The 13993-nt window shown below is 41.5% G+C and overlaps 1 protein-coding gene across 3 annotated transcripts in view; it reads right to left on the reverse strand.

Moving 5' to 3' along the window:
• The window catches only part of LOC308341913 (uncharacterized protein), a gene marked incomplete at both ends in the record, with an annotated part of 151962 nt that overhangs the window by 18977 nt on the left and 118992 nt on the right, over positions 1–13993 (reverse strand). The window contains one exon of one of the 3 annotated variants that reach the window (XM_080802036.1): positions 8177–8251. The exons of 1 other annotated variant lie outside the window; for it this stretch is intronic. In XM_080802036.1, coding sequence (XP_080658162.1) covers positions 8177–8251 — 75 coding nt within the window. Of the gene's footprint in view, positions 1–8158; positions 8252–13993 lie in introns of those variants that run through there. One more of the 3 variants, XM_080802038.1, reaches the window with a different exon arrangement.

The following is a 13993-nucleotide window of genomic DNA, read 5'->3' on the forward strand; positions in this document are numbered from 1 at the left end:
CCCTTCCAATTTCCCTCAACTCCCTTCTCCTCTCCATCTCCCCATGTCCTCCATGTTATTTGTTATGCTCCACAAATAAGTGAAACCATATGATAATTGACTCTCTTTGCTTGACTTATTTCACTCAGCATAATCTCTTCCAGTCCCAGCCATGTTGCTACAAAAGTTGGGTATTCGTCCTTTTTGATGGAGGCATAATACTCCATAGAGTATATGGACCACATCTTCCTTATCCATTCGTCCGTTGAAGGGCATCTTGGTTCTTTCCACAGTTTGGCGACCATGGCCATTGCTGCTATAAACATTGGAGTACAGATGGCCCTTCTTTTCACTACATCTGTATCTTTGGGGTAAATACCCAGTAGTGTAATTGCAGGGTCATAGGGAAGCTCTATTTTTAATTTCCTGAGGAATCTCCACACTGTTCTCCAAAGTGGCTGCACCAACTTGCATTCCTACCAACAGTGTAAGAGGGTTCCCCTTTCTCCACATCCTCTCCAACACACGTTGTTTCCTGTCTTGCTAATTCTCACCATTCTAACTGGTGTAAGGTGGTATCTCAATGTGGTTTTGATTTGAATCTCCCTGATGGTTAGTGATGATGAACACTTTTTCATGTGCCTGATAGCCATTTGTATGTCTTCATTGAAGAAGTGTCTGTTCATGTCTTCTGCCCATTTTTTGACACAATTATGTGTTTTGTGTGTGTTGAGTTTGAGTTCTTTATAGATCCTGGATATCAGGATCTATAAAGATCTTTGTCTGTATTGTCATTTGCAAATATCTTCTCCCATTCCGTGGGTTGCTTCTTTGTTTTGTTAACTGTTTCCTTTGCTGTGCAGAAGCTTTTGATCTTTATAAAGTCCCCAAAATTCATTTTTGCTTTTGTTTCCTTTGTTTTTGGAGACATATCTTGAAAGAAGTTGCTGTGGCTGATGTCAAAGAGGTTACTGCCTATGTTCTCCTCTAGGATTCTGATGGATTCCTGTCTCACGTTGAGGTCTTTTATCCATTTTGAGTTTATCTTTGTGTACGGTTTAAGAGAATGGTTGAGTTTCATTCTTCTACACATAGCTGTCCAATTTTCCCAGAACCATTTATTGAAGATACTGTCTTTCTTCCACTGGATATTTTTTCCTGCTTTGTCGAAGATTATTTGACCATAGAGCTGAGGGTCCATATCTGGGCTCTCTACTCTGTTCCACTGGTCTATGTGTCTGTTTTTATGCCAGTACCATGCTGTCTTGGTGATCACAGCTTTGCAGTAAAGCTTGAAATGAGGTAACATGATGCAGCCAGGTTTATTTTTGTTTTTCAACATTTCCTTAGCAATTCGAGGTCTCTTCTGATTCCATACAAAATATAGGATTATTTGCTCCAGCTCTTTGAAAAATACCAGTGGAATTTTGATCAGAATGGCATTAAAAGTATAGATTGCTCTAGGCATTACAGACATTTTGACAATGTTTATTCTTCCAATCCAAGAACATGGAATGGTCTTCCATCTTTTTGTGTCTTCTTCAATTTCTTTCATGAGTGTTCTGTAGCTCCTCGAGTACAGATCCTTTACCTCTTTGGTTAGGTTTATTCCCACGTATCCTATGGTTCTTGGTACTATAGCAAATGGAATCAATTCTCTAATTTCCCTTTCTGTATTTTGATTGTTAGTGTATAAGACAGTCACTGATTTCTGTACATTGACTTTGTATCCTGCCACGTTACTGAATTGCTGTATGAGTTCTAGTAGTTTTGGGGTGGAGTCTTTTGGGTTTTCCATATAAAGAATCATGTTATCTGCGAAGAGAGAGAGTTTGACTTCTTCCTTGCCAATCTGGATACCTTTTATTTCTCTTTGTTGTCTGATTGCTGTTGCTAGGACTTCTAATACTATGTTGAACAAGAGTGGTGAGAGTGGGCATCCTTGTCATGTTCCTGATCTCAACGGGAAGGCTGCAAGCTTTCTCCCATTGAGGATGATATTTGCTGTGGGTTTTTCATAGATAGATTTTATAAAGTTGGGAAATGTTCCCTCTATCCTTATAATTTGAAGTGTTTTAATCTGGAATGGGTACTGTATCTTGTCAAATGCTTTTTCTGCATCAATTGAGAGGACCATGTGGTTCTTCTCTTCTCTTATTGATTTGTTCTATCACATTGATTAATTTGCAGATGTTGAACCACCCTTACAAACCAGGGATGAATCCCACTGGTCATGATGGATAATCTTTTTTAATGCGCTGTTGGATCCTACTAGCTAGGATCTTGTTGAGAATTTTAGCATCCATATTCGTCAGGGATATTGGCCTGAAATTCTCCTTTTTGGTGGGGTCTTTGTCTGGTTTGCGGATCAGGGTAATGCTGGCTTCATAAAAAGAGTCTGGAAGTTTTCCTTCTGCTTCAATTTTTTGAAACAGCTTCAGGAGAATAAGTGTTATTTCTTCTTTGAAAGTTTGGTAGAATTCCCCAGGGAATCCATCAGGTCCTGGGCTCTTGTTTTTTGGGAGGTTTTTGATCACTGCTTCAATCTCGTTACTAGATATCGGTCTATTCAGGTTGTCAATTTCTTCCTGGTTCAATTTTGGGAGCTTATAGTTTTCCAGGGATGCATCCATTTCATTTAGGTTGCTTAGCTTATTGGCATATAACTGTTGATAATAACTTCTGATGATTGCTTCTACTTCCTTGATGTTAGTTGTGATCTCTCCCTTTTCATTCATAATTTTATTAATTTGGGCTTTCTCTCTTTTCTTTTGGATTACTATGGCCAATGGTTTATCGATCTTATTGATTCTTTCAAAAAACCAGCTTCTAGTTTCATTGATACATTCTACTGTATCTCTGGTTTCTACCTCATTGATCTCTGCTCTAATCTTGATTATTTCCCTTCTTACGTGTGGAGTTGGTTTGATTTGTTGTTCATTCTCCAGTTCTTTAAGGTGTAGAGACAGCTGGTGTATTCTGGATTTTTCAATTTTTTTGATGGAGGCTTGGATGGCTATGTATTTCCCCCTTAGGACCGCCTTTGCTGCATCCCATAGGTTTTGGACCGAAGTGTCTTCATTCTCATTGGTTTCCATGAATTGTTTAAGTTCTTCTTTGATCTCCTAGTTGATCCAAGCATTCTTAAGCAAGGTGGTCTTTAGCTTCCAGGTGTTTGAGTTCCTTCTGAACTTTTCCTTGTGATTGAGCTCCAGTTTCAAAGCATTGTGATCTGAGAATATGCAGGGAATAATCTCAGTCTTTTGGTGTCGGTTGAGTCCTGATTTGTGACCCAGTATGTGGTCTATTCTGGAGAAGGTTCCATGTGCACTTGAGAAGAATGAGTATTCTGTTGTTTTAGGTGGAATGTTCTGTATATATCTATGAGGTCCATCTGGTCCAATGTATCATTCTATGCTCTTGTTTCTTTATTGATTTTCTGCTTCGATGATCTGTCTATTACTGAGATTGATGTGTTATGATCTCCTACTTATTAATGTATTCATATCAATATGACTCTTTATATTGATTAATAGTTTTCTTATGTAATTGGCTGCTCCCATATTGGAGGCATAGATATTTACAATTGTTAGATCATCTTATTGGATAGTCCCTTTAAGAATGATGTAGTGTCCTTCTGTATCTCTGACTACAGTCTTTAGTTTAAAATCTAATTTATCTGGGGCGCCTGGGTGGCTCAGTGGTTTAAAGCCTCTGCCTTCGGCTCAGGTCATGATCTCAGGGTCCTGGGATCGAGTCCCACATCGGACTCTCTGCTCAGCAGGGAGCCTGCTTCCCCTTCTCTCTCTGCCTGCTTCTCTGCCTACCTGTGATCTCTGCCTTGTCAAATAAATAAACAAAATCTTTAAAAAAATAAAAATAAAAAAAAATAAATAAAATCTAATTTATCTGATATGAGAATCACTACCCCAGCCTTCTTTTGAGGCCCATTGGCATGAAAGATGCTTCTCCATCCCTTCACTTTCAGTCTGGCTGTATCTTTAGGTTCAAAATGGGTCTCTTGTAGACAACATATGGATGGGTCCTGTCGTTTTATCCAATCTGCAACTCTGTGTCACTTTATGGGTGCATTTAGGCCATTCACATTGAGGATGATTATTGAGAGATACTTTTTTTTTTTAAAGATTTTTTGTTTATTTATTTGACAGACAGATCACAAGTAGGCAGAGAGGCAGGCAGAGAGAGAAGGGAGGAAGCAAACTCCCTGCTGAGCAGAGAGCCCGATGTGGGGCTCGATCCCAGGATGACGGGATCATGACCTGAGCCGAAGGCAGAGGCTTTAACCCACTGAGCCACCCAGGTGCCTGAGAGATACGTTTTTATTGACATCGTGTTACCTTTGAAGACTTGCTTTCTGTAGATTGTCTCTATATTTCTGTTCAATGATATTTTTAGGATTTTTTCTCTTTTATAGAACCCCTCTTAATATTTCCTGCAGTGGTTGCATAGTCTTTTAAGCCTTGCCGGTCTTGGAAACTCTTTAGCTCTCCATCCATTTTTAATGTCAGTCTTGCTGGATAAAGTATTCTTGGCTGCATGTTCTTCTCATTTGGTGCCCTCAATATATCTTGCCAGCCCTTTCTGGCTTGCCAGGTCTCTGTGGACAGGTCTGACATTATTCTGATGGGCTTTCCTCTGTACATAAGGAGCTTCTTTGTCCTAGCTGCTTTCAAGAGGGTCTGCCTACAATTATAATTCTTCATTCTTACTATTAGGTGTCTCGAGGACTTTCTAGAAGCTATAATCTTGGGGGGAAACCGTTCTTCCTCTAGTACATGAACGCTGGTTCTATTCGTGAAAATTTTCATGGACAACTTGTTCCACTATATCTTCTAGACTTCTTTCTTTCTCCTCCCCTTCAGGGATTCCAATAATTCTGACGTTGGAACGTTTCATGGAACCATTTATTTCCCTGATTTTGTTTTCATGGCTTCTAAGCTGTTTGTTCCAGGCTTCCTCCTGATCTTTTCTCTCTATCTGTTTGTCCTCCAGATCACTAATTCTATCTTCTGTCTCATTTACCCTAGCTTTTAGAGAATTTAGATTAGATTGGAACTCATTGAGAGTATTGTGAACATCATCCCTGGTGGCTTTTAGTTCTGCCCTAATCAATTCCGTTTGGTCATCCGTGGCTTTCTCCAACTTAGCTATTGCCTGGATAATTGTTCGCTTGAATTCCCTTTCCGACATATTGTCTATGTCGATAGCCATTAGCTCTGTTGCAGAATGTCCATCCTCTGTATTTTTCTTCTATTGGGCATTCCTCCTCCTAGTCATTTTGGTGAGAGATGGCTGAACGGATGTAGCTGGATGTATCGACCATGATGCAGTCAAGGTGCACCCTGGAATGCTTCTGAGCACTCAGGATTTCCCACCCAAACGAGAGAAAAAAGAAAAGAAAAAGAAAAAAAAAAGAGAGAGCTAGGGAGAGAGACAGGGAAAAAAGAGAAGATAAAAGAGAAGGCTCAGCCCAAATGGGCCCCAAGGTAAGATTTATGAAGTATACAAACAAAAACAGACAAACAAAAAGACTGATAAAAGTATATGGCAAGAGAAAAATATATATATATATATAAAAGCAAAAATAGGAAGAACCCTGTCAAAAAGAACCCCAAGTATAAGATTTATATACTCTCAGGACAAACACAAAAACACAGAAACACTGGCGGAAGAAAAAGATGGGAGAGTGGTTATAAATTCTCAGTGTGTGCAAGGAAGGTTATTTTGATTCTTCCTGGATGTATCTTGATATCTTTGTTAAAGGACTCAACTTTCCTAAGATAAAGGGGGATTAAAAATTGGTTTACCTATAAGGGTAGTATTGATTGGGGAAAGAGGATTACCTTGAAGTTTAACCTATATGAATATTAGAAAATAAAAATAAAAAAGGAATAAACTAGACTAAACTAAACTAAAATTTTAAAAAAACTAAAAAAAATTGAAAAGCAAAAGAAAAACACGGGTATATGTATCAAAAAGTTCAGGTTAAAAGGTTATTATGGAATTTGATGTACTGGACATCTCACTGTGATGGTAAACAGGTTAAAAAATTATCTATATAAAAAAAGTGAACCAGAATAGTGGGAACGAGTTAAAAATAAAAGTTGTATCTATGAAGTAGTGGTGGTTGTTCTCTTGTCATTTTTTTTTTCTTTTTTTTCCTTCCTGGTTGGTTTTCTGGGGGAGGGGCTGCCATGTGGGTTTTTAGTCAAAGATGTTCCCTGAGTTAAGTCCTCCCGCCCCCCTCAAGGGGGTGAGCTCTGAGGAAACCGGTTTTTCAGGCTTTGTTCTCTGGAGGTTTTTATGTTTGTTCATTTGTTTTCTCTCACCTTGACAGCTTTTGATGGTTTTTGGAGGTTTAGAGGAAAGCAAACTGCACCCTGACCTCCCTCTCAGAGAGAAGCCTCAGTCTGCTCCCCTGTGGCTGCTGCAGAGCACATAAGTTCCCCCTCAGCTGCTGGCAGAGCAGGTTCCGAGTTGTGGTCCCTGGGGACACAGGATCTCCTGCTTGTTACCCAAAACCACGGCAGCAGCTGCTGTCTAGGCAGCTCCAGGCCGCCAGAGAGGTTCGAAGCAGTGATCGCACACTGAGATTTTCCCGCTGGCCCGGGCTGGGAGTGCCTGGTCTTTCTGGGTCTGAGAGCGCCAGGCTGGCACCTTCGGGTACCTCTCTCAGGGGAGGGTGTGGGGCGCGTGTGTCTCAGGCTCTGATAGCACGGTGTGGCATTCTGCCATCTGGCAAGGCTCCCAGCCCCTCACGGGAGCCGGACCCCACACCTTCTTGGGCGCACTGGTGGCTCAGGGACCAAGACCTGGTTTCTCTGCCACACTCTCTCTAGTTCAGCACCAGGGGAGGCTATCCTGGGTCCGGGGACTTAAGCCCCTGTCCCTACTGCCCCGATTCCCACAATTTCTCCCCATGATCCTTGCTCTTTTTGAGTGCTTTCAAGCAGACTCCAAGTTAATGTTGGTCCCCAGCTGCAGGGCACTCTCATATTGGGGTATTACTTTCCAATCGGTCGCCTCTGGTGGCTCCCTCCCCCTTTTGTTTATCTTCCGATATCAGTCCGACATTCCCACTCCACTTTACCTGCCCACTGGTGTCTTCTGCCCCTGTAGAGATCCAGATGTATATAATTCTGATCTCAGGCTGATTTCATGGGTGATCGGAGTTCTTTGGTAGGTAATCAGCTCACTTTAAGGTACAGGTTGAAACGGCGCCTCCTCCTACTTCCCAGCCATCTTGTATCCCCTTTCTTTGTCTTGTTAATGTCAGTCTAAAATGTATAAAAATTGCCTGCCTTGGGCACTTCTTGGGGCTTCAATGTCATTCTTGGGCCTCCGTGTACATGTAATATCATAAACTTTTGTTTTCTCTCCTGTTAATCTGTCTCATGCCAGTTTAATTCTCACTCCAGCTGGAAGAACTTCTACTCTTGAAGGGTAGGAAAGAATTTTTCCAGCCTATCAAAAACAAGGAGTGCTAATCAGGGCCCCAATGACAAGGGAAGACAGAGCTGAGATCAGAGATGCTCATCTTTCCCAGCACATTTACAAAAGGGAAAAGAGGCTGGAAAAAGATGGTGAGCAGATTATTTTATTGTTTTGCTTCAGGTAGGGGGCTACAAGGGAAATTATCTGTGGAATGGCACAGGGATAACTATCTGGGGTTCCCAGGGCAGGCTGCAGACATGGGATCAGAGTTCAGAAGATGAGTTTTTAAGAAAGGAAAAGGATTTCTGAATTTCAGGTGAGAAGAATCCTTGAGAACAGAGTTTGAAGTCTTCACTAAAATGTCTCAGCACCACAGGTAGACCAACGGAAGATGACATTGCCCCTTTTGGCCTCTGTTTCTGCTTTTCTTGGCTCAGGGTCCACTTTAGCAGCAGCAGCCTCCAGATGACTGACTGCTGCCCCCTCCACAGCAGCCAGAAACCCCTGAGGGATGGCTGCAGCATCCTAAGCCCCCTGAGGGCTGGCTGCAGCAGCCAGAGCCCTGGTGTCTACGACAGTGGAACCTGTGTCGCCCGTGGTGGCTCAGGCAACCGCCTCCACCCCCAGAGCTGCAGCAGCCACCACCCCCAGAGCTACAGCAGCTGCCATTCCCAGAGCTGGAGCCACAGCTGCCCCCAGAGCTGACACTGCTGCAGGAAGAGACTGGGGGGCACTTTAGGGGACACTTTGGGGAGCACTTGGGGGCGGGACATTTGGGAGGGGGCTGGCACTGCTGCTGGTTCTGCTGGCAGGACATCTCGGCTGGTGGCTGGTGGAGTCAGGAGCTAAGGGAGAGTCACACAGAGAGTTAGACCCAGAGTTAGACCCAGAACACAGAGCTCCCACCATTCCTGTTCTTAGCATCACTTCTAGCGACCTTATTTTGAAAGTCTTGGGATCAGACATGGGAAAATCATCTCTAACGCTTTTATTACTCTTACTGGTGTACCATGTACCTTCTTTCACAAAGTGGCATTTCACATCCCATTTGGAATGTTGTCAACAATATCATGTTCAAATATGTAAAGAAAGTCGATGCTAATTAATATTTCTTAGTGTTGGAGAAAACACCAGGAAATAAATTGGCTCCAGGCCACCTTCCATTTTCTCACATCATCAAGAATCTTGCAGACTTCTAGTGTAGGCACCATTTTAGCACTGAAAACCTCTTCAAGGAAAAAAACAAAAGCATTCTCTCTTGGAAGGATTTCTGATATGTTTTGGTTTTGCATAATATAGAAAATCATAACTGCAAAGGGCCTTGGAGTCAATTTGTCCCAACCAACTCAGTTTATAAATGAAGAAACTGAAAGGAAAAGAGGCAAATTCACTGTCCCAGTGCTAGTCACTGCTTGTCAAGGTTCCATTCCCAGACTCCCTGACTTGTAACCCAGGGCTCTAATCCACATAGTCCTCCTGCTAAGGGCTGCTTCCAAGGGAAGCCCCAGGGCTTCTCGACCCCTAGTTCCCACTGTGGACCTTCTTGTTGAAGTCTAAACAGATCCACAGGTGTCTCTGATTCTCTCTTCTGCTAAGTACCAATATCCTCAACACACTGTCTCTGCAACTGGGTCTGGCTGTATTTCCAAACTATATTCCTACTATGCAACCACGGCAACATAATCTAGCCATCAATGTTTTTATTCCCTAAAACCAGAGAACACACTCAGCAACTTGTGAATAATCTGCTGTTTCCAAAACTCTAGCATACAGCACACAAACTTCCCAAGTTACTCTTGGTCTCTTTTACCCGTCCCACCCTGGCCCTCCTGAGTCAGATTTTCTTGGTCCTCATTCTTCCAAACACAGTCCAAGGCCTCGCCTGCCCTTGCTCTGGTCTGCGTGCCCTCTCTGGAAGGCTCTGCTCTCAGACCCAGAGAACACTTACTGGAGCACAGGCAGCACTGGGTCTGTCAACACCTCAGGAGAGGAGTGTTTGGAAGTGTTCTAGCCCCAAAGTCCTTTATCCTGGCCTTGGGCTCTGCCCCCAGCATGTGAGACAGGACCCCAGTATGACATGACCCACCTCCTGCCACCCACATGGTCCTGTGACAGGTAATGACTGGCAGCTCTTCCCTTCCTCCTTCTAGTGACTTCAAGGCCTCCCCTCCCAGCTAGGAAAGTACCTGCTTAAAATGGGGACTGTGGTAGGTCGAAATGAACATCCTCATTCCTGGAGTCTTCTATTGCCTTTTTTCTATGCAAGGCCTTCTATTCGTGTTTATGGAGCTGATCACATAGCTCCTTCATTCTTTCCACCCTAGATAGTAATTTTTCACCTGGACCTTTGGGGTTTTGCTTTGTTTTGTTTTGTTTTTAGTTTTTATTTAAATTTTAGTTAGTTAACATTCAGTGTTATAATTGGTTGCAGGTGTACAATATAGTGATTCAACACTTCCATACATCACTCAGTACTCATCACAATAAATGCAATCCTTAATCCCCTTCACCTATTTCACCCATTCCCCTCACCTCGTCCCCTCTGGTAACCATTAGTTTGTTCTCTATAGTTAAGAATCTATTTCTTGCTTTCTCTCTCTCTCTCTCCTTCTCTGTCTTATTTTTTCCTTTTTTTTTTTGTTTTGTTTATTAAATTCCACAGATGAGTGAAATCATATGGCTTCATCTAAACTTTTGAATCTATACGGCTTGGGTGAAAATCTACATGTCTAAGTTATGGGGAATGGTGTGTATAGAACAATGGCTGAGAAAAAAGGCTTTAGGGAACATACCAAAGTACTCAACTGCTTTGAATCTCACAATACAGATCTTTTAAAGGTAGATAATTATAGAAATGCCATTTTTGCAAGATCTACATAAAATTAAGTTGGCAAAGGGGAAGTAGGCAAGATAGTATGCGGCACTTGGTGATACTCAGGAAGTAGATAGACAGACAGACAATGAAAGAGAGAAATAGGTGTAAACATGGATTTTTACTGGAATTTTTAAATTCCATTAAATTTAAAAAAATTGATTCCATTAGTTTTTTAATTAATTAATTTAATCATTTTATTTTAATTAATTTTAAAAATTAATTCTATTAATTTTTAAAAATTGAATTTTTAAGCCATGGATACCTTTAGTAGCTACACCTTGTTCAACCTAAATTTACCATTTTTCCTCCCATATACCTCAGTGAGTTTGACTTGACGAATGTAGATCACAAAACAGGTACTGAAGGTGAGAATATTGCCCATAATGTCCTAAATTATAGCCTGAAAAGAATTCACAGTTTCTTGGGAGCAAATTGAAGGGAGAAGGTAAAATAAAAATGGAAAGGGTGAAAAAAAGGGAGAAGCCCAAGAGGTGGCATAAAGTACTACTTGAAGTGACACTGGTCTACTGACCATACCTAAGAACAGACACACTCAACATTCAAGTTAAAACTGTTTACATTTTTGCAATATGAATTACCTCTGTTTCCATGCCCAAAAATAACCAACTGGGAATTCTAAAAATGAAAAACACTGTCTCTGAAAAATTAAATATGCTCAAAATTAAATACAATCTCAAAAATTTATTGGATGGTCTTAGTAGATTGTAAACTGCAGAAGAACAGATTGATGAACTTAACTTGAAGAACTGAATTGAAAAGAGGGGAAAAATACAAAACAATGAACAGATGAGTGGTAATTATTGAATTATAGCAAGTAGACCAACACTCTCATATTTAGAGTTTCTGAAAGATAATAAAGAGAATGGGGGATATATTTTTAAATAATGATCAATTTCCTAAATTTCATGTAAACTATCAAAATACAGGCAAGCTAGGTCTGAGGACTTGGAGGGGGTCCCACAGGACCAGCTGAGAGGATCTCTGGCTACACACAAGATAAAAATCAAATGTGAGCTGGAAGGAAGGGAGAGCAGAGTTTACTGAAAACATAGAGAGAGTGCAGGTACAGACAGAGTGTCTGGGAGACTCAGGAAGGAGAGTCTCATCTTTGTTCAGGATCTGTTGTACATGTCCTATAAGGTATCAAGGGACAGATTGGAACAAAGGTAAGGGCCCAGGAGTTATTCTTTGGAGTCAGGGGGTCTTGGCATCTAAGATGTTTAGCACTAGTGGGCTGGAATATTCATATGATGGCTTTGTCCAGTTATCCTCACCTGGTCCTTCCTTAGATGTTATCTATTCTAAATAAACCATTAATTCCTTGCCCCTTCAGAAAAGGACATATACTATATGCATTCTGAGGCATGTATAAAATGAGGTGGTGGTACAGGTCATAGCAAGAATAGAAGTTGGAAAAGGATCAAAGAGCAGAATTTTATGGAGTCCTTCAGTTTTCCTATCTCCCTAGGACTGAAAAACTAATATAGCCCAAGCAGGATAAATAAAAAGAAAGCCAATAAGTGGTACAGCATGTCCAGAAAAAGGATACAACTTAGTCTTGGAAAAGAGGTGAATGAGAGGAATTCTAAGGAAGGGTATCTGGGAAGATTTGTCAAAGAGGCTTTGACCCATGGAGGCTGGGTCTTGGGGGTCAGAGGACATTCCAGGGAGAAACAGCAGTGTGAGAATAGGTACAGGCAACAGGAAATTCTCACTTAAAATGTTTTTCAGGTTGCCACTGGCAATCCTTAGCAGACCCAGCAGAAGAGTTAGAAAGGAAGTATTCTGAGCTATTGGATAATATACCAAAAAATTATAATGACAGTCACAGCTAAATCTACTCATAATTGTCCTTATAGCCAAGATAATCTACACTTCCATAATCTATACTCAGTTCTCTAGATAAAAAAATACAAAGCTTTTGTGCATCCTTGAAGCTGGAATTCTTTGCCTGTGCTGTGCTCCTGCCTTACATCAACAGAATCTTTTTATTGTTAATGAATGGGAGTCTTTAGAATGGAGGTGAGGGCAGGAGAGTATTCTCTGTGGAACTGAGAATGTCTGAAGGGCAAGGCCAGGGTTTCTTTCCTCTAATTCAATAGTTCTCATTAAAAGATGGTGGGTGGATTTTACACCAACTCCTATTCCATGCTCTCAGGAGGAAGCATTTACAATCTGCAGAGGACTTTAGTCATCACAGTTGGTGGAGAGGGGGTTGTGTTTGATACTGTCATCTAGTGGGTAGAGGCCAGGGATGCTATTTAATATCCTACAGTGTGCTCCCATGACAAAGAATTATCCCAACCAAAATGTCACTAGTGCTGAGGGTGGGAAACCCTGCTTTGCTACAGGAGGATTGAGACTATGCTCACTGGAAATACTTCCAGGATTTCTGAATGAACAAAACAATCCTCTGAAGAATGTTGATGAGATGCTATGGAAAGAACTTATTCATTAAATGATTGTCCAATCCAGCCTTTTATCCAGGCTGGGTCAAAGCAGAAGGCCTTTCAATGACTAAGGGCCCAATCTTGATTCAAGCCTTGAAAGTATTTCTGACTGATTAAGAGCCTCTCCTCCCTGGTACTTCCTCTCCTCCTAGCTAACCTAAGGAAACATGCCATTGGCAAACTGGCTGAGTGACATCAAAACACTGATGACCATTTGTGATAGCAGCTCACCTCAATATCCTTGAAGCCAACATTCACTTTGGCATCTGAGCAAACTGTCCCCCAAACCCTTATTCCTTCCAGATTCAGCTTCCTGCCTGAGCAATTTCCCACCACACATCTCCCAGCCCTCTTCGGTCTGCCTTCCCATGTCCCTTCACTCCTTCAATTCTGTCTCCTCCATGCCTCCTTTGACTTACCCCAGCTGACCACATCCATTTCTGTTTGGGCTTCCCCTCTACCCACCTGCCTGTCTAGGCTTTGCTTGGATCTGGACTTGGTGGCTGGGTCTGGATTCCCTTTGTGGCCAGCCTCCCTCATCAGATGGGCCAATCACCATCTCTTCCCTGTACTTCCCCCCTTACAGGTAAATATCTCACTGCAAAAGGCAGATGTATTTGTAGTGTTTTATAATATACAAAGTGTATGTAACTTAACCTATTTAATCGTGTGTGACATAGACAGGGGTATATGACAGCAGTATATTTTTCTTTTAACCGCATTTTATAAATAAAGGAACTATGGGTCAGGGAAACTGCCAAAGCTAAGACCTCTCTGCTAGTAAGTGGTGGAGCTGGAGTCCAGCTCATCTCATGATGCCTTTCCTATATCCTTTCTATTCCTGCATGCTAACTCATGGTTCTATACCCCTCTGGGCCCCTTTCTCCCACACACTGAGCTCAATCTTCTTACCCTTCTTATGCTTCTGTGATGCCTATATAATGTTATATATATATATATATATATACACACACACACACACACACACACATACACACACACACACATATATACATATACACATATATACACATATACATATATACATGTCCATTTTTTATCCATTTTCCTCTGCTAGAATATGAGTTCTTTGAGAACAAGCATCTTTGTCTATTTCATTCACTAATATATCCCAAGCATCCAGAATACTTCCTGACACATAGTAAAAACTCAGTATTTGAGTAAGTATTGAATTCAGGAGTAACAGTGCATT

This window comes from Martes martes (genome assembly GCF_963455335.1).
Source record: "Martes martes genome assembly, chromosome: 4".
Taxonomy (NCBI): Eukaryota; Metazoa; Chordata; class Mammalia; order Carnivora; family Mustelidae; genus Martes; species Martes martes.